This window comes from Poecile atricapillus, chromosome 23, assembly GCF_030490865.1.
Source record: "Poecile atricapillus isolate bPoeAtr1 chromosome 23, bPoeAtr1.hap1, whole genome shotgun sequence".
NCBI lineage: Eukaryota > Metazoa > Chordata > Aves > Passeriformes > Paridae > Poecile > Poecile atricapillus.
In genome coordinates this window covers 2,958,726-2,981,009 of record NC_081271.1, presented here as the reverse complement: position 1 = coordinate 2,981,009, position 22,284 = coordinate 2,958,726, and the positions used below count along the sequence as shown (strand labels likewise).

General features: G+C 54.8%; 1 protein-coding gene across 4 annotated transcripts in view; it reads left to right on the top strand.

Moving 5' to 3' along the window:
• The window catches only part of FOXP4 (forkhead box P4), a 56,189-nt gene that overhangs the window by 16,391 nt on the left and 17,514 nt on the right, over positions 1 to 22,284 (top strand). For all 4 annotated transcript variants that reach the window (XM_058856061.1, XM_058856062.1, XM_058856063.1 and 1 more), the window contains exons 2-5: positions 2,838 to 3,054; positions 10,628 to 10,717; positions 18,010 to 18,132; positions 19,792 to 19,878. In XM_058856061.1, the coding sequence (XP_058712044.1) occupies positions 2,854 to 3,054; positions 10,628 to 10,717; positions 18,010 to 18,132; positions 19,792 to 19,878 (501 nt within the window). In that variant the 5' untranslated portion in view covers positions 2,838 to 2,853. The remainder of the gene's footprint in view (positions 1 to 2,837; positions 3,055 to 10,627; positions 10,718 to 18,009; positions 18,133 to 19,791; positions 19,879 to 22,284) is intronic.

Here is a 22,284-nt window from a genome sequence, read left to right as displayed (position 1 = left end):
AAGCTCCGGGCATCCATCAGCCTGTTAATTGCGCTAATTAGAGAGTGCGGAGGTGTTAATTGGAAAAGCCTGGGATCGTGCCTGTTTGCGGGAGGGATGGATGTCAATAAAGCGGGATTGATGACTGGGACGGCGCGTGCTCCGCGCAGGTTAGCGGCGAGTCGGGGGATGTCAAGGAAATGTTACTGCTCAGATGAAGCAATTGTTAATTAAAAGCCACGGTAATTAATACACCCTCGTTGCCATATGGTCCTGCCGAAGGCTGGGGGATTCGTTGCTCCGTTTGTAATTCTCCGTTTCCTTCCCTTTGTCCTGCGGAAGGTGCGTGGTTGGATAAAAGGGGGGAACAAAAAAGGCAGAGCGATGGTTCGGCGGCGGAGCTCGGGAGTCTGAAATGGTAATTAATGGTAATTAACGATCCATTTGTGCAGCTTCTGTTGCTGTTGCCGTTGGAAGGGGGCTCCTCCCTCCCCTTTTAACCAAACCCACCCTTCCCCACTGGATGCGGGTGGTGTTGGATCTTCCCGCTGACTGTCTGGACACCGTCCCTGCCTCTCTGCCTGGGGGAAGGTCTGATCCTGCCGAGCCCCTCCGGATGCCGCGTATGGAGAATCCCTGGAATATTGCTTGTGTTTGAACTGCGAGGGATGAGCAGCAGCAGCTGGGATGCTGCGGATCCCTCCCGGCTCTGTGTACGGCTGCACGTGTGCTCCAGCATCGTTCAGCCGAGTTCTGCTCTTCCCAGTCATCCCGGACCCGTCCTGGCTGGAAAAGTGCTTGTTCCAAATTTAAATCCGCTTCATAACCTCGCAGACACCGGCTTCGTTTTTATTTTTTTATTCTCTCCCCTCCTCTTTTTTTTTTTTTTTCTTTAAGGTTTTGTAAAACTTTTTATAGGAATGGAAATATTTCCATTATTATGATGATGACTTTCTTTTATGACTTCCCTCGCAGCGTTGTTGGGATCCCAGACACTCCAGCATCCCAGAGGGGTTTGGGAACGGGAAGTGGAGTTTTACAGGACTTGGAGAGGGAACTCAGCTGGCCCGGTGTCCCCAGCTCCGGGAATCACCCTGGCTGCAGGAATCTGCTCCAGCATCCCGCCTCTGGCAGGGGCTGGAACCACCAGAGCGAGCCCACGGCTCCTCCAGCAGCAGAGATTTCCTCCTAATTCCCAACAGTTAAACTCCAGTTTATGCCCGAAGCCAGGAAAGTTTTATATCCTTTCCAAAACCAATTTTTTTTTCTTTTTTTTCTTCTATTTTTTTTTGGCCTTTTTTAATACTTCCCGTTGTAACTCTGGATATTCCTGTTCTCCGTGTAAAAGTCAAATCCCTGCTTGAATCCTGACGAGTTTCTGGCCCTGGTGATGCCGTTGGAGTGTCAGACACGGAGCGTTCCCCGTGGATTTCAGAGGGAAAATGGGAACAGGAACAGCAATAATCTCATATTTCTGAACTTGAAATCATTGAAATTCTAAGTGGGGAAGAAAAAAACGTAGTTTTAAGGCAAAAGGTGAGGGGTTTATTGCAGATTTTTGCTCCTAACTCAGCATCCTGTGAGCATCCCATCCTTGGGAAGCTTCTCCAACCACGCTGTGCTCCAACCAAACCCAAATCCCAATAATCCCCTTAACCTTGGGCTGTCCCACAGCCACCGGTGTGTCAGCCCCAGAGCCCTGGGACAGGAGCTCCCCTTGGGAATGGATGTCACTCATATCCCCTGCGGAAATGACTTTTGAAATGCAGATAATCTCCAACATGCAAATGAGCAGCTCGCTGCTCCCTGTTTAATATGAATGATCAGCCCCTGAATAGCGATTATTACACGCCACATTTCAGCAATTATGTTGTTCCTGGTTTGTCTCGATGCCTTTTGGGGTGTGGAGGGGGGAAATAGGGGAAAAAAAGAGTGGGGAAGGAGAAAGGGAGGTGGTGTTTTTTCATCCCATCCCTCTGTTTTTGTTCTCATCTTGTTACAAACTCGGCGAGCGGTGGTGGGTGAGCGCTGAGCCCGTGCTGGTGGGATGGAGGGGTGTGGAAATAAAACTGCTTTTCCAGGGAGGAAAACATGTGTTGGGAAGCAGGGAGAGACCCTCGCTCTGGGTGGATTCTGTGCTGCCACTTTTCTGTGTCAGGGCTGGATGTGGCACCAGCTGGATGTGGCAGAGACTAGTGGTGGGTGTGCTGGTCCTGTTTCCTCCAGTGCCAGCCCAAATCCTGGAGTTTCTCCCAGAAAAAGGCACCCTCAGCTTCACAACCACCAATCTGCTGCTCATCCAAGCCCACTGAGCAAAAACTTGGAGCAAGGAAGGATTTTCCAACCCGTATGTCACCGTGTTCTCGTTTCCACATCCCAGCTCTGCCATTCCTTTGGGTTTCCTCAGCCTGGCACCTTCTGCCAGGTGGTTTTTCCCTGCTGGAAAATGGTGGTTTGCTGGGAGATGAAGCACTTGGAGGGAGTGTTTCGACTTTGTTAGGATTTTCAGGGTGGAATCCGAGGTGCAGGTTCCCTGTGCTCGGTGTGCAGCCTCACTGGGGCTTTGGCTGCGCTCTCACCGTGAAATACTTTGGGATTTAGGGAAAACAAACGGATTCCTGGACCTCTGTGCCTTGCACCAGGCTCAGGGAAAGCTGGAATTGTGGGTTTTTCTAAGGAGTGGGTTGCACTTGCTTCACCTAGAGATGTGCAGCGTATTTGTGGCAGCTTCACATTTCTCTGTTGGGGTGAATTGAGCACGGCTAAAACCCAACAGGGTTTGACACCCCATCCCACTGGGATCTGGGACAGCCAGGGATGCCAGCCCCCATTCTCAGGCTCTTCTCTCCCCTCTCTAGGTCCTGCTAGCGAGTCATGATGGTTGAATCTGCCTCGGAGACGATCCGTTCCACGCCGTCGGCACAGAACGGGGTGAGCAGCCTCAGCAATCAGCCCGATGGCGGCGGCGGCGGCAGCGGGGGTGGCCCTGGGGGCGGCGGCCGCGATGGAGCTGCCGGAGCCGAGGCCAACGGAGAGATGAGCCCCGTGGAGCTCCTGCACTTCCAGCAGCAGCAGGTAGGCCAGGAAACCTGTTCCTTCGAACCTGGCTTACACGAGGCAGCTGGGTCCTTCGAGGATGTGGTTTGGGAACAAGACCAGGTTTTGCCCTGCGTTGTCCTCGGGGTTGGGTTTCCACCAGGTTTGGCCATTCCTGGTTGAGCTGGGGTGCAGGTGCTGCCCCGAAAAGCAGGGGTTTGTCCTTGTCCCACATCCCTTGGGAGGCAGAGCTCATCCATCCCCACAGCTCGTGGGCTGTTGCTGTTTTGGGGGGAAGGTCCTGTCTGCTCTACCCCCCATCAATCTGAGCGACACCAAAAACCTTGGCCATAACTCCAGGAGCAGGGGCTCCCTGAGAGGATTTTGGTTGTCCAGGAGCTGCTCTCCCATTCCCTGGGAGAATCTCTGGGAGACTGAACCTCAGCCACATGGCCCAGGACATGTGTGACAGTGACATGTGTGTGCAGCAGCTCTGGATGTGCCCCTCGGGTCGCCCCTGCCACGCGCGTCCCCTCTCAGCCCTGGGGACTCACCTTTCCAAACAAACTTTGGCAAAAAAACATCAATTTCCCTCCTCGGCTACTAAATAAGGCAATGATCCCTCTCCTCGTGCGGAGATCGCTTCCCTGAGCCATAAATTCCAGCGTGAAAGCTGTAAAAAATTGCTGTGTCTGATACTTTAGTAGGGAGTGCTGTAAATCCATTACCTGGATAACAGGCGTTCCGCACGCCGCTAAGCCCCTGTTCCCCGCATCCAAAGGGTAATCATGCGTGTAATGCCGCTGCCAGGGCCCCTCTGAGGAGCTGCCTGCTCTCCCTCCTGGAATTTCACCGGATAACGGGAGATCCGTGTCCCCCCCCCCCAGCCAAAAAGATGCAAATCGTGGCTGTGAAATGAGGGGATCTCCTCCACAATGTCGGGTTTGCCGTCCTTGTGGATGCTCCCGATGAAGGCTGGTGTTTAATTTCACCACCTTGGCGTTTCTCCTGGTGGATTCCTGGTGGGAAGCTGGCTGGCACATGGGACTGTTAAAGCAGAGGGTTTGGTGAACTTCCAAAAAAACCAAGTGACACCGTCACTTGTATGGAAGGGAGAGGACCTATCCCAAGGATTATCCATCTTCCTGCTTCAGGGAGCAGGCTGAGCAGCAGCTGGGGTCAGGAATAAATGTCCCCACTGCTGGAGTTTTGGACAATTAGGTGCTTGATGGAGGTTTTGCTCCATCCCCGGGAGCATCCAGCGTTCTCAGCGGGTTCTCGGGCGGCTGGGCTCTTCCCGTGTGCTCGCTCATCCCGGAGTGTCAGCACTCAATCCTGATTCCCGTTGAACTTTGTGAAATCCCCCCCAGGAACCCTGCAGGGGTGGGATCCTCTCATCCTGGTGGGCCCAAAGCTCTGTGTCTGTGGGGATTTCTTTCTTGGGAGCCCATGCTCCCATTTTGGGCTGGATTTGACCTTTTCCGGTGCCTGTGACCTCACTTCTCGTACAAGGGTGAAGCCAAACAAGTCTTTGCAGGGAATTTTTGGGTTAAAGCTCCTCTCCAAGGGTGCTGTCTGGAGGGGGGTGGGGGGTTGAGGCCATGGGGGTGTTGTGGGGTGTTGTTTTGGGGGTGTGTGGCAGCTCCAGCCTGGATTGCTGAGACAGGATCACCCAGCTCTGGAGCACAACATTCCCTCGCCATCCATCCATCCATCCATCCATCCTTCCTTCCTTCCCAATCCACGCCACTTCCAAGCATCCCGCAGAGCCTGGGAGGGGAGAGCAGGCGGCCGGTGGGGTGGGGAAAGGGCATCCCCCTCCCCTTCCTCCCCTCCCTCCTCCTCTCCTTCTCTCTCCCGCAGCCCGGGGGGCTGGCGCTGGGGTTAAATCCCTGGATTTCAATGCTCGGGATGGGGCTGAAAAGCCTCAATAGCTCGCGCCCGCTTTGTGCCGGGGCTGGCGGAGGGGAGAGGTCGCCCGGGGGCACCGGGGGGCAGCCCCCGGCCCGGGACCCCCCCGCCGTTGCTGTGGGAACGTGGAGGGACCTCCGGCACTGCCGGGCTCCAAAGGGATCCGCCAGCCCCCCCTGCCAGGCTGGATCCCCCCGGAATTCCCGGAGGAGGAAGGAAACAGGGGCAGCGGGGTGATGGGGCTGGCACATCCCTGTGCTGGGGGATCCTCTGGAATTTTAGGGGAGTGGGGATAACAAGCGCTGCTCAGCCACGATTTGGGGTTTTCCAGGGTTATTTTTTTTTTTTGCTGACTTCCTGCAAAAAATTCCAACTTTTAGCCAGCAGCTGGTGTTTAAATGCATGGGGTGCAGAGAGATGGGGTCACTGCAGCTTTGGGGTGCAGGGAATGGAGAAAAAGAATGGAAAGAGATCCTTGCAGGCACGGCAGGAGTTGCACGTGGAGAACCCAAATCTGTGCGAACCTGGTGGAGCAGGGATGTCCTGGGAGAACCGAGGGGACAATCCCCGACTCTGACATGCCACGGGAGCTCCTTCCAGCTCTCAATCCATGGAAAAGGAGACATCCGGAAAATCCAGCTGCTCTGGTGTTGTTTGGGGTTGTTTCATGGTGCAAAAAATGCCGAAAAAAAAATTGCAGCGTGCTGCAGACAGACGTCAAAGAAACGAGGAGGGATAAACAAAAATAAGGCTTGTTTTGGAGAAGGAGCAAACGGGACTTTTTTGGGAGTTGGGGCAGGGTGTGGAGGGGGAGGAGAGGCACTTTGCTGCCCTGGGAGAGATACCATTCCATAAAACATGTGATCACATCTCAAATATATTGTGTAATCCTCTATTATTAGGGTATTTAAGATAAAAATGAGGCCGGAGCACTTAAGAGAAACTCATCTCTCTCTTCACTTCCCTGATTCATATTTAATATTTCACTGAGGACAAATGCAGGAGCAGTTTTTCTTTTTTTTCCCCCCTTTTTTTCTCCCCTTTCCCCTCTTTTTTCCTCCTTTTTTTCCCCCTTTTTTCCATGGGCTGGGATTGTCAGGAGCGTGTTCCTTGTGCTCTTAATTAGTGGGGCTGAGTTTAACCTCTCGCCTGTGAGGACTGAGGAGTCAGGAGCAGAGGAATAAAGTCCAGGAGCACTGGAGCAGGGCAGAACAGCTGGAGCTGGGCCACAGACACGAAGCTGGGTGTAAAAAGGACTTTTTTTTCCATTTTCCTGTGAGGAATTGTGTCATTTTTTTGTTCATTTGGATCTCTTGGAGCCATTTGGTTGTGGTTAAGCGAGGCCAGGGCTGGGCTGGTGGAAGTGCTCCTCAATATGGCATCATTTACTGTTAATATCCAGCTAAAAATATCCCTGTGTGTTGTTTTAATGGTGCTAATTCTGGAATGTGACGATGTCATTTTTATGAGGTTAGTGTAAAAAATCTTCCTTATTTTTTTTTTTTTACCTTTTATTTTTTTTTTCAACCTTTCCCAACTTCTTTCCACCCTCCAAAAGGATTGGAGGGAAAAAGGGAAAATAAAAATTCCCTTCCTGCCTCTTTCCATGCAAAGTTCTTGCTTCAATGGAATTTTTCAGGTGCTTTTCCTCTTTTTGGAAGGTAAAACACCATATAAATCTCTGATCCAGGTGGAAAATCCCTCAGCTGATTTTGGGCAGGTCTTCCCAGCTGGAGCATCCAGGCTGGAATTAAAAGCTCCATCCTCATAAAGTGAAATATCTGGTAAATGAGGCACTTTCAAATACCCCAGGCAAGATTTTCCTTTTGTCCTGGGATTATTTTGGGTTGAATTTTTTGAGGGGGAGGCTGTATGACCCATGGATGTCTCCATGCTCTCCAAACTTTTTTTGGAGCTCTTGACCCATTTCTTCCCAATCAGAAGGCTTCAGAGAGGCTCTGTTGGGGCAGGTTTGGAGGAGGAAAAGGCAGGGATGAGGATTAATCCAAGGTGTGGGGTGAGGCAGCTCTCCCTGGGCTCTTCCAGGGCTGGAGCCAGGTGTTTCCCCATGGCAGAAAGGGAGTTTGTGGTGTTTACCACGGAAAAAGCAGCTAAAATCTGCCCTTCCTGGGGTCTGGAGTAGCATCCAGCACATCCAGGGGTGGATGTGTGAAGTCCCACAGGCTGGAGAGGGAAAAATCAGGATAATCCTCAGGTAGGCTGGGTGGAAGTTGGAAAAAGGGGCTGCTCCCCTGCTGGAGGATGAGATGTCTGCAGTTGGGGATGGTCCAGAGAACTGGAGGGATTTGGGGTCTGAGAGGAGGGAGGAACATCCCTGGGGGGATCTCGAGAGCCGGGAAACTTCTGGTGCTGTGGGAGCAGGTCCTGGCAGGGTGGGATTAATCCCTGCATGGTTGGGCTGTTCATTGACCCCATCCCTGCATCGCCCACCTTTCCCTGCAATGTCCATGTCTCCATCCTCTTCCTCATCCTGGAATGTGCTGCTCTTGGGGAGGGCAGAGCCAAACCACATCAGCCCTGGCTGGGTCTGAGACACTGAAAACTTTTTCTGGGATCATTTGGTGATCAGAGGGAGCCATCCAGGTGTTTGACACCAGGAATTCATTCCCAGTTCTGGCTGATGTGCACCTGGATAACACCAGGCAATGGGATATAGGTTGATTTTTATTTATAAATCACTTTTCCTGTGGTTCACAGAGATAAAATCCCATCTATTCCCACAGAGAAGCTCTTCCTTCTGCTTCCCACTTCCTCAGCCCCAAGGAGAGGCTCTGAGTGACAATTCCCTATGGAAAAGCTTCATCCCCCCACCCTGGGCTGCTCTTCCTGCAACAAATGCAGCTGACAGGTGGCTCTGCATCCCAAAATTCCATCCTGGCTGCTCCACACGCTCTGCCCAGCCCTGCAACAGGTTTCCATCACTGTGCACAGGCTGAGCCCAGGGAGGGGGCAGCTCCAGGCACTGCCAGAGAGGCCCCTGTGTGCAATTGTGAGGCCATGTTGGGTTTCTTTTCCTGTAAATCTTTGTAATTTCGTGCTTCAGAGCACAGCAAAGTGAGGGAGCCAGCGGGGAGTGAATTAAATTCCCCCCTGAGAGGCGGCGCAGTGGGGCCAGGCCAGGCGGGCACCCCAGGCTGGCCAGGCCTTGGGTTTGGGAAGAGAAAATTCTGGGAGAAGTCTTGTGCAGCACTTTCTGTGTGCTGGAAAATGTGTTTTTTGTGTGTTCCTGAGGCTTTTCCCCTCTGTGTTTTCAATCTCTGCTGTGCTGATTTTTGCCAGTCCGGAGCAGGGGCCTGCCCTCGCTGGGTCTCCTCTGTGAGGTGGTGCTTGCAAACACAGTAGGAATTGCACATGGAGAAGCCAAATCCATGAAAAACTCATCTAAAAGACCCTTGGAAAAGCAGCTAAAGCCAGGCCTTGGGTTTGGGAAGAGAAAATTCCAGGAGAAGTCTTGTGCAGCACTTTTTGTGTGCTGGAATTCTGTTCCTGAAGCTTTTCCCCCTCTGTGTTTTCAGTCCCTGCTGTGCTGAATTTTGCCAGGCCAGGGCAGGGGCCTGCCCTCGCTGGGCCTGCCCTTGCTGGGTCTCCTCTGTGAGGTGGTGCTTGCAAACACAGCAGGAATTGCACATGGAGAAGCCAAATCCATGAAAAACTCATCTAAAAGACCCTTGGAAAAGCAGCTAAAGCTCAGGGATTTGCTGTGGGGATGCGGGATGCAGCCCAGTGCTCCAGCACCCATTGGGCCTGGCACTGAGCTGCCTCCAAGCAGATTCCTCCACCTTGACTTTTAACTGGAATTACTGTTTTCATTTCCAAAAGTAATTAAAATATCAGACCTTGAGCTGTCATAATTGTCACAGGGTTTTTGTGCTTTCATTAGCAATGCACATCTATCCCTGATAATAACAGGGAAAATAAAATGCCCATGGAGAAACACTGGGGCTGAGGTGGCTCTGAGATCTGGACCGTGGGATTTTTCCAGCAGTGATTCCCAGCTGGAATCACTGGAATTCAGCTGGAATTGCTGTGTCTGTCCTCAAGGAACTGAGTTTTAAATTGTTTGGATAAAGGAAGTTTGGAAGTTTTTGGTTGGGCAGTTTTGGGGATGCTCAGTGGCCGTGGGGCACCTCTGGGTGCACAGCTCTGGTAATTCACCACAGGAATTGGAAATCAGGATCCATTTGCTTATTAAATTCCTCAGGTTTCGATTTTCTTGGGGCTGTCTGGTTCATGTGATGGTGACAAACACAGCCAAGGGTGCCCAGTGCAGTGCTCAGGGTGTTTGGTTTGGGATCACTGCTATGAAATTACAATTTTTTTATAAATTTTAAAAATTAATTAATTTATTTAATTTATTTATAAAAATTTACAGCTGGGTCTGTTAAACCCTTTGCTCTCAACCTCCAGCTGGAAATTTCCTCTTATTTTCCACATGCCCTTGTAGTGCATGTCCAGCTGCACAGGCCAGGTCAGGTGGATTTATCCACTAAAAAAAAAGATGTGGCATGGCTGGGGCATCCTTTGTTTTTTATGTGCTCTTCCCAAGAGTTCCCTGTGCAGAAAAGCACAGGGAGGAGCTGAAATGGGATCTAAAATGCAGGGAATGACTTTTCATGGATGCTCCATTTGAGGAGGGGCTCTGGGTTGGGGTTTTGTTGGTGCTCCTTGGTTTGGATCAACAGGTGAGGCGTGTGCTGAGCTGGGAATAGATTTGGGAGGGGGAGGAAGGAGAGTTTCACATTTCAGAAATGTGCCCCAAAAAAAACCCCAGAAGGAAGGAAAAGAATCCTTGTAAAGCAGAAATAAGGAGCAAACAGGTCTGGGAGCACTGGGTTGTTTTCCTCAGAGCTTTATTCCTTTTCCTGGCTCCCAAACTCTTTTTCTCAGCTCACACTTGCTCCTCTTTCCTCCTCATCTCTTCATAGGATTTTCCTTAATTTCCCATTTTCTCCAGCTGCCCACAGTGCTGGGCATGGCTGTCTCATACCTGTGTTTTTTACAAATACATTTTATCCATTTCTATTGTTTTTTTCCCTGTTTTTGTGGGATTCCCAGTGAAACACCTTCATCCCTGTGAAAAAACTTGAAGAAACTCATCACTTTTTTCTAGTAAAAACCCCCCTAAAAACAATCAGGTTTCATGGTGGTCACTTGTGTGGGTTGCTGAGCACCTTCTGGGTCACCATCAAATCCATTTGGACACATTCCTGGATTGTTTCAGCCTGGGATCCTGCCCTTGGCTTCACCCAAACCTGGCTGGGGACTGGAACTGTCTGCTGCTCCAGTGCCTCAATCCAGTTAATAAAATGAAATACCCACAGTGGCTTTGGGCACAAGGGACAGCAGCAGGAAGATGGTGGTGGCTCTGGAATAAATCAGCCAGGAGCCAGATCTCCGGGTGGCTGTGCCAGGGCTGGGCTTTGGGAATGACCTTTGTGACATGGGAATGCTGGACCTGGATTTTGGGAAGAGGACAGGGTTGTCCCCATGGGGGCTGGGAGAGTGCTGGTCTCGACTGGGATGTACTGGTGTGGCAGGAGGGAGCATCGGGGAGCGCTGGTGCTCCTTGTGCATCAAACCCATCCCGTGAAGGAAATCCATGGAGAAGCAGCCAGAGCTGGAGGAGGAGGAGGAGGAGGAGGGAGCCTTCCTGATGCCCACCCCTGTGTCTCTCTTGCAGGCTCTGCAGGTGGCTCGGCAGTTCCTGCTGCAGCAGGCCACGGGGCTCAGCTCCCCCAGCAGCAACGAGGGCAAGCAGCCGGCGGTGCAGGTGAGCCCCAAGGACGTGTGAGTGTCCCCTGTCACCCCCTTCCCGAGAAGGGCTGGGCCACAGCTGTGTGACAGCACAAATCCCTGTCACCTCAGTGGATGGAGCACTCCGGGAGTTAAATCCTCTGGAAACCTCCAGAAGTTTCTTGGGAGGTTTTTTTGTGTGTGTGTGTGGGAATGGAGAAGGGTTGGGGAGGGGAGGTTTTGTGTCACTGCTTTTTGGGACAGTGTTTTGGATGCAGTTTCCTGGGGTTGGAGCATCCCAGGATCGATGCTGGGTGCTGTGAGGGTGGCACAGGGCTGGAAAAGTGAACAATCCTTTGGGCTGGAGCCAGGGCAGGTCCTCCAGGATGGGACAACTGGGATGGGGATTTGTGGCACTGAGGAAAATGGGCTTTGAGCAGGCACATCCTGCTCCTGCAGGCATGGGGAACCTCCCGTTTGCTCCCCTTCTCTGCCAAAGGAAAAGGGCAGAAAATGGGCAGGAGAGGGGTGAAATCTGGAGAGAGGGGGGAGGCAGGGAGAAGCAAAGCCCCGGCGATGGGAAGTGACAATTTAAATAGCTGTGCGGAGGGGCTCTCCCTTCAGGCTAATTAAATTTATCGGAGAACAGCAGGTTACCTTATTAGAGCCACGTGGGTTTAATTAACAAAGGAAAGTAATTAGCACAAGCGCTCTTGGAGCTGGAGGTCCTGCCTGTGCCAGGCTGAGCCAGGTGGCAACAGGAGCCGGGCTGGGATGGGCAATCCCGGGATCCTCTCCTGGCTTGGAGTGCCAGGGCATGGCTGAGCCATCCAGCAGCAAATCCCAGGGCTGGTCAGGAGAGCCCAGAACCCCTGGCTTGGGAAGCGGCAGCTGGGTGGGAGCAGTGGGAATTAGTCAGGGCTCCTACGGCACAAACAGGCGGCTTTTTCCAGTGGTGCCGGCAGGAAGGAAATGCAGTCACTGCATGGAAAATGTCTGCAGAGGACAAAGGCGGCGAGGGTGAAGTCAGATTCCGGTAACCGGCGCCTCGCTCCCCTCCGTGGGTGTGTGTCCCTGCACTCCTCCTCCTCCTGCTTATCCCTCCTTGCTCTCCCTGGTATTCCCGGCTGGATGCGGCCGAACATCCCGTCCTTCCCTTGCCTGCTGCTCCCCAGCCTCCCCTCCCTGCCTGCCCATCTGGCCAGCGCCTTTTGCCGGAGCGAACTGGATCTCCTTCCTCCCTCCCTCCCTCCCTCCCCTCCTCCCTTTTTTTCTCTCTCCGTGTTGCAAAAAGGACTTGTGAAAGTTGTAGACGTGAGTCAGAAATAGCTCATAACTCAGCAGCGCCCGGCAATCCCTCCCCCCGCGGCCCCGCCGGCAGCTGGAGCGGGATCTGACCGAGGGGAGATAGGGGATTAAGCAGACTCCTTTGAAAGGAAGTTTATCTAAGGCACGGTGGTGTGGATGAGACTGGCCAGGACGGCTGCAAGAGGAGGAGGAGGAAGGCTGGATCCCAGCACAGCCTCCTTGGCTTGGAGGCAGCAGGAAGCACCGCAGAATGGGAATGTTTGGGAATTGGGGTGTCCTTGGGGTGCCAGCCTTGGGTCTCTGCCTGTGGATGTGCAGCCCCCCAAGCTGGGAATGGATTTCGACATCCGCAGGGAATTTTGTCTCCCCTCGGCTCCGTGCCAGCCGGCTCCTGGCCCCCAATCCCGGGGGAATGAGCAGGAGGGTCCTGGTGCTGGCAGGGAGAGCAGGAGACCCCCTGTGCTTGCCCACACCGTGCACTCTCCTTGTCACCCCCCTGATGGGGCTGGGATGTTTTTGGGGCACCAAGCCAGCGGGAATATTAATGACATTCCTGACAGGCTGCGCTTAAAAACAACCAGAGAGCTGCTGGGCTCAGCAGCATCTCGGATTGGGAGTTTTTTTTGGAGTAGGGACCCTCTTCCCACAGATGCCTGGAGGTGTGTGTGGAGAGTCTCACGTTGTCACTCCAGTTACAGCTGCAGGAAAGGAGAAAATCCTCCAAAACCCATCTTTGGGTTTTCTAAAACACTTAAAAATAGGTTTATTTCTTTTTCAACTTTAAAACTCTTGGAAACTTGGTGGGCATTGACAAAATGTTGCTTTCAGTGTTGCAGGGCATTGTCATCCTGGGATGGTGGGAGCAGCAGATCCCTCTGGGATCCAACAAAGCAAATCCCTACAAAAATGGAAGGAGGTGCTGGAAAAGCAACACCCCAAGTTGTTAGTGCTGGCTTGGAGGCACCTGGGAGTTATGGGGTGCCCTCTTTGGGTTCCTCTTTGGGTGCCTTCAGAGCTGGGGGTCTCCCAGCTCTGCTGGGATCAAGTGGCTGGAAGGGGAGCGGGGCTGGAGGGCACCCAGGGAAGGGAGGAGAGGAGTTTGGAGCAAACTGCGGGAAATTGCTTTTCTTTTGTCTGCTGCAGCAGAGAGGGCAGCGGAGCAGAAAAGTGTATTTTGTTGATTTGAAACTTGAGTGAAATGGGTAATGAAGACAGATCAATACCAGCCCTTCTGTGTTCCCTCTCCGGGAAAAAAAAATCCAGCAGCCCGTCCATCTGGGCTCGTGCTGAGGCTTTTCCATTTGAACTTGGAGCATCCCTGTCTGTCCCTGCTCCATCCCAAAACCCCCAGCACTGCCAGCCCTGTGCCACTGCCACCATCCCACTCTGGGATTGGTGTTTTGGGCTCTCAGAGGAGCAAAGTCACTTTAGTCCCTGTAGAACAATCAGTGTGAGAGCTGTGCCAGCACCCCGTGGCCACGCAGGGGATGGAGGGACCCTGCCTGGATGGTGCTGGGGGCAGGGGCTGGCTGAGGAGGGGCCTCAGTGCTGTCACCTCTGCTGCCACTGTCCCCAAGCAGCGACTGGAGCCCAGCCAGGTGTGATTGGGGCCTCCCCAGCGGGAAGGCTGCGCTAACGAGGATGCGCTAATGAGGATGCTCTAACGAGGATACACATTGGGCTGAACATGCCGGGGATTGATTCCTCCTTTTCTTCACATGAAGCTGAGCATCAGGGCCTGGTGTCCTCCATGCTGGTGTCCCCTGACCTGCTCACCCTGCTGCCACCCCACCCAGGGCACTTGAACCTTTGGTGCTGGAGCTGTTCAGAGTGTTGCTAAAATTGTTCCTAAAACCACCCACAGCCTCAAAACCCAGCCTGGCATGTGGGGCTCAGCTTCATTTCTTTGATCCTGGGCAGATTTTAGTGTACATGTGCCTTATCGCAGCCTGGTGAGGTCCAGAGGGGACACAGCAGTGTTTAGGTGGCCCTGTGCCACCCCTCAGGGTTTATAAGCCATGGCTGGGGTCACCTCGGTGTCAGTGGCATCACTGCCTGGCCCCAGGCACTGGGAGCAGTCCCAGACTGTCTGAGCCAGCTGGATCTTGGAGCTCGCCCAGGGATGCTGGGTGCAGGAAGGGAGGCTGGGATGTGCCAGGGGCGTTGGGGTTGCTCTTCTCCTGTGAGAATTGGGTGCTCTGGGGTGGGATTTGCTCATCCCCTGCCCCTAAAACACCACAACTCGAAGCTGCTTTTGGTGGTTGTTTCCCCCCTTCTGTTCCCAGCCTCCTCGGTTTGTTTCTATTGGGTTTGGATTTGAAAAGAGTGGTTAAAATTAGGAAAAGCAGCACAAACATTTTCTGAGTTAAACCCCAAGATTGGATCAGAGCAAGGATGTGCAGCCCTGAGCTCTGCGGGAAACCAGGAGCACCCTCCAGAGAGGAAGAGAGGGGTGTTCATCCCAAAGATCCCAGAGCCAGCAGGGATGGAGGGGACGAGGTTTGGGCTGTGTGGCTGAGGCAAGGACCAGGAGCCGCCCCTTCCCACAGTGGCGGTGACGTGTGGCCCTTGGGGACGGGGTGGCTCCTGCAGTGACCTCCTGGCCTGGGTGACAGCCGGAGCAGGGATGTTTGGAGACTGACTGAGGATGTCCCCAGGCCGTGCCAAGCCAGCTGTCCCCGGGGTCAGGAGGGCACTGTCCCTCTGATGACAGCCCTGCTGCGAGCCGAGGCTGCCGGGCCGTGGCTTTCCCCGCTCTGTCTGCAAGTTCAATCCTCTTCCCGTAAAAACAACCCAAAAAAATCTAGGAAAAATTTCTCAAGAGCCTCGCACCCCATCCTGCCTCATTCCACACGGCCAAGTCCTGCTTCCCTCAGCTGGCTTTGGCTCAGGGAGGGAATATTCCCTGGAATACCTGCCTGCTTTTCCACCCACCGCCTGCTGCTCCCGCCCCGTCCTCTGGCACGGGGATTACAGGCGGGCCCGCCTGGAAAAGCAGCCCCTGGAGATGCTGCTGGCCGGCCGGAGCAGCGCCGGGTGTTTCTGGGAGCAGCCAGAGCTGTTAGTAAGCAGTTTCTGCGGGGTGGCAGCCGGCCAAGGCGTGAGTCAAACCCTTCCTGACTCGGTGTCTGGCAGATGCCAGCTCGTGACGCGTCGGGCTGGTCCCCAGGCACTGCTGCTGCTCCGGGGCTGCTGCCGGGACCTGCTTCCCCAGGGATGTGCCAGCTGCAAGGACATTTCCCGGCTGCTCCTGTGCCTGGGGCTGGAGGCAGCTGGGTGCCATTCATCCCTCATAACCCTGTGCTGCTCTGGTGTCCAGGGGTGGTGGCAGCTGGGTGGCATTCACCCCTCACAGCCCCTGTGCTGCTCTGGTGTCCAGGGGTGGTGGCAGCTGGGTGACATTCACCCCTCACAGCCCCTGTGCTGCTCTGGTGTCCAGGGGTGGTGGCAACTGGGTGACATTCAGTCCTCACAGCCCCTGTGCTGCTCTGCTGGGCATCCTTCAGCTCTCACTTTTACCACCTGCATCCCAGTTTTTGAGGCAGTTGCTGCCCAGATCCTGCTGTTACCCAGGGATGCCAGGCTGGCCTCATTCCCTGCCATTGGCAATCTTGTCACTGAGGGCCATGGCTGCAGGTGAAGGGATGTCCCAGGGCCACCCTGGGGTGTGTCCCTGTGGGATTTTGGCCAGGTTGGGATGGACATTTCCAGCCTCATTTCCATCCCCATCTCGTTTTGCCAGAGCAGCAGCTCTCCCTGTCCCCAACAGAGGCAGCTGGCACTGTCACCAGAGCTTGGGACAGAGAACCCCCAGCAGTGGGGTTTGCTGGCCCACACTGGGGCCAAGGCAGTGCTGGAACATTCACAAGGCATAGGCTGAATGGGAGCAAAACCACCTGTGAGTTGGAACTTCCTCTTTTACTAAAAGTTGCTGCTTTCCCTGGAAACCTTAACTGGGAGAGGAACGTTTTCCACGCTGTGGGGAAATTCTTCACGGGAACCAAGGAAGCAGCAGAGCTGCCCCTCTCAAGTTCACCCCATTCCCACCTCACCCCCACATGGATCCACCACCATTTCTCCGTGTCAGCTCCGCATCCGAGTGGCGGGGGGAGGAAAAAAAAAGCCATTTAATGCAGACAAAGGTTGTATGAAAATATAATTCTGCTTTTGTTAGCAGCCATCAAACTCTAAAAAGCATCACTTTTGTTTTCTTGTAACATTGTGAAAACCTCGTGTCGGATCGAGAGCTGGGGCCCTCTCGACTAATCGCCTCTCCTTTGTGTTTTTAGATTATAGGGGCAATTAGTGTTGTCAAAACCTCTGGCAATTCTCTTTGCTCTTGACAGGGTGTCAGTCCGCTGGGCGAGAAATGGAAGGTGTTATAACTCTCCGGTAATTAGGATGCCTCCGATTTGAAAATGCCAGCAAACGTGTTCGAGGGGCCGCGGGAGGGGGCAGGGAGCCCTCCCGGGCTGGGGGGGATGTGGAGGAGCAATTAATTAGGGGCTCTCATTCCGAGCACGTTGCCGGCTGATGAATTGGCAGAGGGAAATTAGCGGCGCTCCTGGGCGCGCACTTCGCTCTCCTCGCCAGCTTCCCTCCTGCCCAGATGTTCACCCGGGGCTTGGCACAGCTGGCTGGGAGCACCTGGGTGCTCAAACAGCAGCTCTTCACTGGGTGCTGGTGCCACGGAGGGCTCGGGGCTCTCTGGTGGGTGCCAGAGCCTTGCAGGGTGCTGGGGCTCATTCCTGAGCTCCAAGCCCTTGGGTGGGAAGTCAGAGGAATTAATCAATAGCTCTGCCACGGAGGTGGCTGGAGGGGGAAACGCTGGTGACAAACAGAGCTCTCTCCGTGTCCCACGCCTCCCTGCAGCAGAATGCCTGAGTAAATAGATAAGGCTTTGCAATCTCCCTTGAAGGTCAGCTGGACACCCATCACAGATGGGAGGGACTGGCCACGAGGCCACCCTGTGGTCCCATCCCCGCTGGAGTGGCTGGAAGGGGTCCAGACTGGGCAGCTTGGGCATGACGAGGGGTCCTGGCCAGAGGAGGGAGCAGGAAACAGGGTTCCAGTGGGGCTTTGCTGGGTTTCTCTGCTCTTTGAGGTCCTGAGATGCTGGGCTGAGGAGTTGTTTAGTTTGGATCAGAACTGGATCCTTGGCATGTATCTGGATCCTGGCTTGTGCTCTGCCCCATCCCACGTGTCAAGGAGTTGCTGCTTCTTCCTGGGATCCCCTGGAAGAGCCTGTGGCTGCTGGTGGCTCCTACCCAGCAATTCTTATTTGCTTTCCCAGGAATAGGAGGCATCCAGGAGGGTCATTAAATTACAGTGAGGCCCTAACCCTGCCCAGAGCCTCAGGAAGGGCTTTGGGCTTGTGGGATCAGTGGAAGGCCAGGACGAGGCAGCTCCTGATGGCTCCATCCGGGCATTGCTCCACCTGGGCAGGACCCAGCAGGGCTGGGATCCATCACTGACACCTTCCCAGGAGCTTTGCCTGGGGTGTGGACCCGTGTTTTGATAACCAAAGGCAGAGGCTGGCAGGTTCCCTCGGCCCTCCCTCCTCTTGGCACAGTCATTACGGGAGTTACTGGTGTCAGCTGGAGGTAAAGCTTTGATGTGTCTGGAGAACCCCGTAACCTCTTCCTCGGTGCTCTGCAGAGTTATTTGGGTGATCGGTATCTTCCCACTTCCCTGGCTTTTCCCTCCACCCTTCCCATGCTCCCAGCAGGGGAGGGAGCTGTGGTTTGATGCCCAGTTCCCCCAGTTAAATTGCATTTAAAGGAGAGCCCTCAGCTTGCTGTGGGGGAGCTCACGGTTCAGGAAGCTTCATCCTGGTGCCAGCAGCACCAGGGGACACCTCCCTGCCATTGCCATGTCCCAGGGGACAGAGCAGTGGCCAGGGGCTTCACCCAGAGGTGACAGAGATGTGGGAGACACGGAGGATGCTCTGGGAGAGGCACTGCTGGTGTTTGGGGCGAGTTTTGCTGGGTTGGGAGTGGTGACGTGTCCTTGCTGTCGCAGGTCCCCGTGTCCGTGGCCATGATGTCCCCGCAGATGATCACGCCGCAGCAGATGCAGCAGATCCTGTCCCCGCCCCAGCTCCAGGCTCTCCTGCAGCAGCAGCAGGCAATAATGCTGCAACAGGTAACGCTGCACTGGAGCTGAATCCAGCCAGGCAATTCCCACCGGGGCCTGGGAATGCTGGAGTTTGTTGGAGGCAGAAGAATGGGTCCTTTCCTCCTTCTGCTTTCCACATATTTCCTTTGGGATTCCCAGCACGTCCAGGGATGAAAAGAGCTGCAGGTGCTGCCAGTGCTGGTGCTGCCACCCTGAGCCAGGGTCTCAAAACCTACAGCATTCCTGCTCAGGGATTTGGGGCTGCCCAGCTCCTGGGGAAAGCCGGGGTTGGGGTGGATGCTCTTGGTTCAATGTGCCCGGGGTAGAGCCCCCGTGGCCACTGCTGGGCTTTGGGCAGGTGCCTGTGACCAGCTCCAGAGCTGAGGTTTGTTTCTCATGGCCTTTCTCAGCTTTTCCAGAGATTTTTACTCAGATGGGGAGGGAAGAAAAACGAGGAGAAGGGGAAAAAAAGCAGATTTCCACTCTGAAACAAAATAGGTCTGCTTGGGTAAACAGCTCCCGCCGGCGGGAAGGAGGGAGAGAGGGAGAAACCCCACAAGCATCCTCCACACCCTTCCTCCTGCCTCCAGTACCTGTTTACTCCAAACAGGCTGATAAGGATTCAAGGTTGGCCCCAGGGAAAGAACAAAGGGTAAACACTACCCTGGGTGGGTCCTTCCACAAGCCTCTTTGGAGCCGGATAAAGAAACACGTTTGACTGCAAATTAAACAACCCAGGCCGGAATAGCTCACATTCTCCACCGGCAGCAAACCAAACATCACACCTCTCACCCCTGACCCAATGTTCCTGCTCCCAGCCCGGCCACGCCGCAGCGCCCTGGCTCGGGCTGGCTCAGGGGTAAACACCCAGCCCCTCCAAACCTGTTCTCCGACACAAACAGCCACTCGCTGCCGGCAGCCCCGAGCTGATAAAGGCTTCCCGGCATCCCCAGGGACATTCCTGAGCCCCTGCGAGGGGGCTGGGGGGGTCTCTCTGACCTCCCCGTGCCTTTCTCCCCCTCCCTGCACGCAGCAAATCCATCACCCACGGTTTATTTAGGGGCCAAGGCAAGAGCTGGCAGCGATGCCAGCAGATCCCAGCGCTGCATGTGGACACTGGGACCTTTTCTGGTGGCTCCCTGTGGATCCAGGGGGTTTATCCCTGTTTTAATGGCTCAGCAAAAACCTCTGCTTTGATTTGAGGGGGTGTTTTGACTGCAGGACTGAACCCCCAGCTCTCACAGGCCAGGGGTTGCATCTGCTCCTAGTCCTCCCCAGCTGGGACCCCACTGGCTCTCACAGCACTTGTCAGGGATGTTTTGGGGTCCCATCATGCCAAAACTGGGGTTTCCCCACCCTGAAATGCTCTGTGATGTGCCAGCCTGCTTTTCTCTCAAGGGGCAGCAGGTTGGCATTAAAATAAACAGCAGGGTTGGCACTGGGGAGGTTCAAGGGCCATGGGGATCCAGAGCCTTTGGCAATGCGTGCCCAGGGCTTCTCTGCTGCCCTGACTCCCCTGGTGGGTCCTTTCCCTCCCACCCTGCCCCGGGTGACACAGGGAGCCTGCCCTGGTGACAGTGCCAGGAGCCTGCATGGCTGTGCCGAAGCCTCGGCGCTGGGCACGCTGTGGTGAGGTGGGAACAGGGTGGTTCCACTGCTGATCCTGCTGCTCTCTCCCCTTCCCAGCTGCAGGAATACTACAAGAAGCAGCAGGAGCAGCTTCACCTGCAGCTGTTGACCCAGCAGCAAGCCGGAAAGCAGCAACCCAAAGAGGTGAGCTCACCTGGAGGGCACCGGGCCAGCAGAGCTGGCAGCAAATTAAAAGTGGACCCCAGCACCCCAGGGAGCCACAGGGATGGGACATGGGGACATCCTGCTCTCGATGTGCCAGGGTGGCCAGTCCAATCACTGGGAGTTGTTCTTCCTCCTCCTCTTCCTCCTCCTCTTCCTCCTCCTCTTCCTCCTCCTCTTCCTCCTCCTCTTCCTCCTCCTCTTCCTCCTCCTCTTCCTCCTCCTCTTCCTCCTCCTCTTCCTCCTCCTCTTCCTCCTCCTCTTCCTCCTCCTCTTCCTCCTCCTCTTCCTCCTCCTCTTCCTCCTCCTCTTCCTCCTTCCCTGCGACCTAGTGCATCCACAAAATGTGGGGTGTGGGGCACCAGAGGGGCCTCTCTGGTGACAGGGACAGGTGCCAGCCCCCCAGCACAGAGTGAGGACTCCCCAAATCCCCCCGTGATGGGATCAGGGAAGGCTCAGCCCAGCCCTTGCCCTGCCAGGCTCAGCTTGGGCAGCCCAGTCCTGGCTGAGTTGGTGCAGCAGTGCCCTGTGGGTGGGCAGGGCTGGGCAGGTGGCAGCCGAAGCAGAGCTTTTCCTGCCAGGAAGGGCGGCTCTCCAAAGCCCAGGGAATGTGAGAAACAGCAGTGATCCCAGCAAAGGGCTTTTCCTCAGGAGGCTCTGAGGTGGGCAGGGCTCTCAGCCCCCCAGGGCCCCGTTGGCAGTGCTGGGCAGGCCGGTGCCTGGTGGAGACTCATTTTGTGCTCCTGTGAACCCCCTTTCCACAGCAGGTTTTGCCCCCAAGGGCACAGTGATGCCCCCCAAGGGGTTGTGGCTGTGTTTTGGGGCCGTGCTGGTCACACAGAGGCTGAGGACAGAGCCCAACCAGCAGACAGCACTGCTCCCTTCCTTTTCCTTGGGTATTTTTGCCCTTCTCTCTTCCTAAAATGCTTCAGACAGGGTTTTTTTGCAGTGCATTTTTGCAGAATTCATGTCTGGCATTGCTGCCCCTCTGCTGAGTGTCCTTCCATGAGCTCCCAGTGACAAGGGACGAGCTCCTGAACCACTCCCTCCACATCCCTGGTGCAAGCAGAGCTGCTGGGGCTGTTTGTGGCCATCACTCCACCCAAAATCCAGTACCCTGACAGACACCCAGCACTTGAAGCTCAGATTTTTGGCAGGGAGGGAAGATTTTAAGTTCAGACTCTGTGTTGGGGTGGCACAAGGGGGACTCAATGGCAAAGCCACGTTGGCATCAGGGGACCAGTGTGGCTGCAGTGGCTCAGGGTCACCTGCTCCAGCCTCAGCCAGGCTCTCAGTGTGGGATGTTGGTGCATTTACAGGCTCAGGGTTATCAGAGCCATCTCCAGGAGCTGCTGGTGCTCCGGGAAACGGGGGAGGCGTAAATGTGAGCTTCCTCAAGGACTTTCCTGCTGGCCCTGGCGATGTTCTCTTGCAGCACCGAGCAGGGATATAATTAAGCTCTAACAAAGCGCTTGCTTAGCGGGCTCTGCTTTAAAAAGCGCGTGTTAACTTTTAATTAAATGGTACAGAGGAGATGGGAAATTTATCCAACAAGAAAGGGTGTAGCAGGAGGGGGAAGGGGTGTTGGATGCTGCTGGAGGGGTGTGGGTCCAGCTTTCCAGCTGGGGAAAGCACTGAGGAGGGTCCCAGCAAGGGGATGTCAGTGTTTTCCTTCCTCAAAATCCTTGGGTAAGCTTTGGTTTCACACCAAAAATTTGGGAAGCTGGTGTTCCTAAAGTCTGTGTTCATGTTTGCCTGCTGGGAATGGTGATGCTGTGGCTTCCCTGAAACTCAGGGAAGAGCTGGAGTGTCTGGGATGCCTCCACAGAGCCACCCCTGGACCTTTCAGGGAAACCCATTGCCAGATTCAATTTCTGCCCCGCTGCAGGATTTGTAAATCCAGCTCCTTCTGCATCCCCTCCGCCTGATTCCAAGGGCTCCTCTTGGCACTGCTGTGAGTCAGCAGCTCAGAGCAGGAGCTGCAGGTGGGAAGGGCACCAGGAAGGAGCCGGGAGCAGGGGCAGCATCTCCTGGAGGAGCAGCTCTGATCTCCCTGGGGCAGGGGCAGCATCTCCTGGAGGAGCAGCTCTGATCTCCCTGGGGCAGGGGCAGCATCTCCTGGAGGAGCAGCTCTGATCTCCCCAGGAGCAGCACAGCTGGGGGTGCCCCAGAGAAGGGGAGGACAGATAAGAGGATGGAAATGTGTGGGAAGAGCCTGTCAGCAGCATCCTGTCCCTAAGGATGCTCTGTGTCCATGGGTGCTGCACCACACTGGGGGCATGGGGAAGGGGCAGAGCGAGGCAACTGATGCATGAATCCATGCATCCCACTAGGATGAGCTGTGGCACATTCCAGCCCATCCTGGAGCATTTTCCTGTGCTGGGGTGT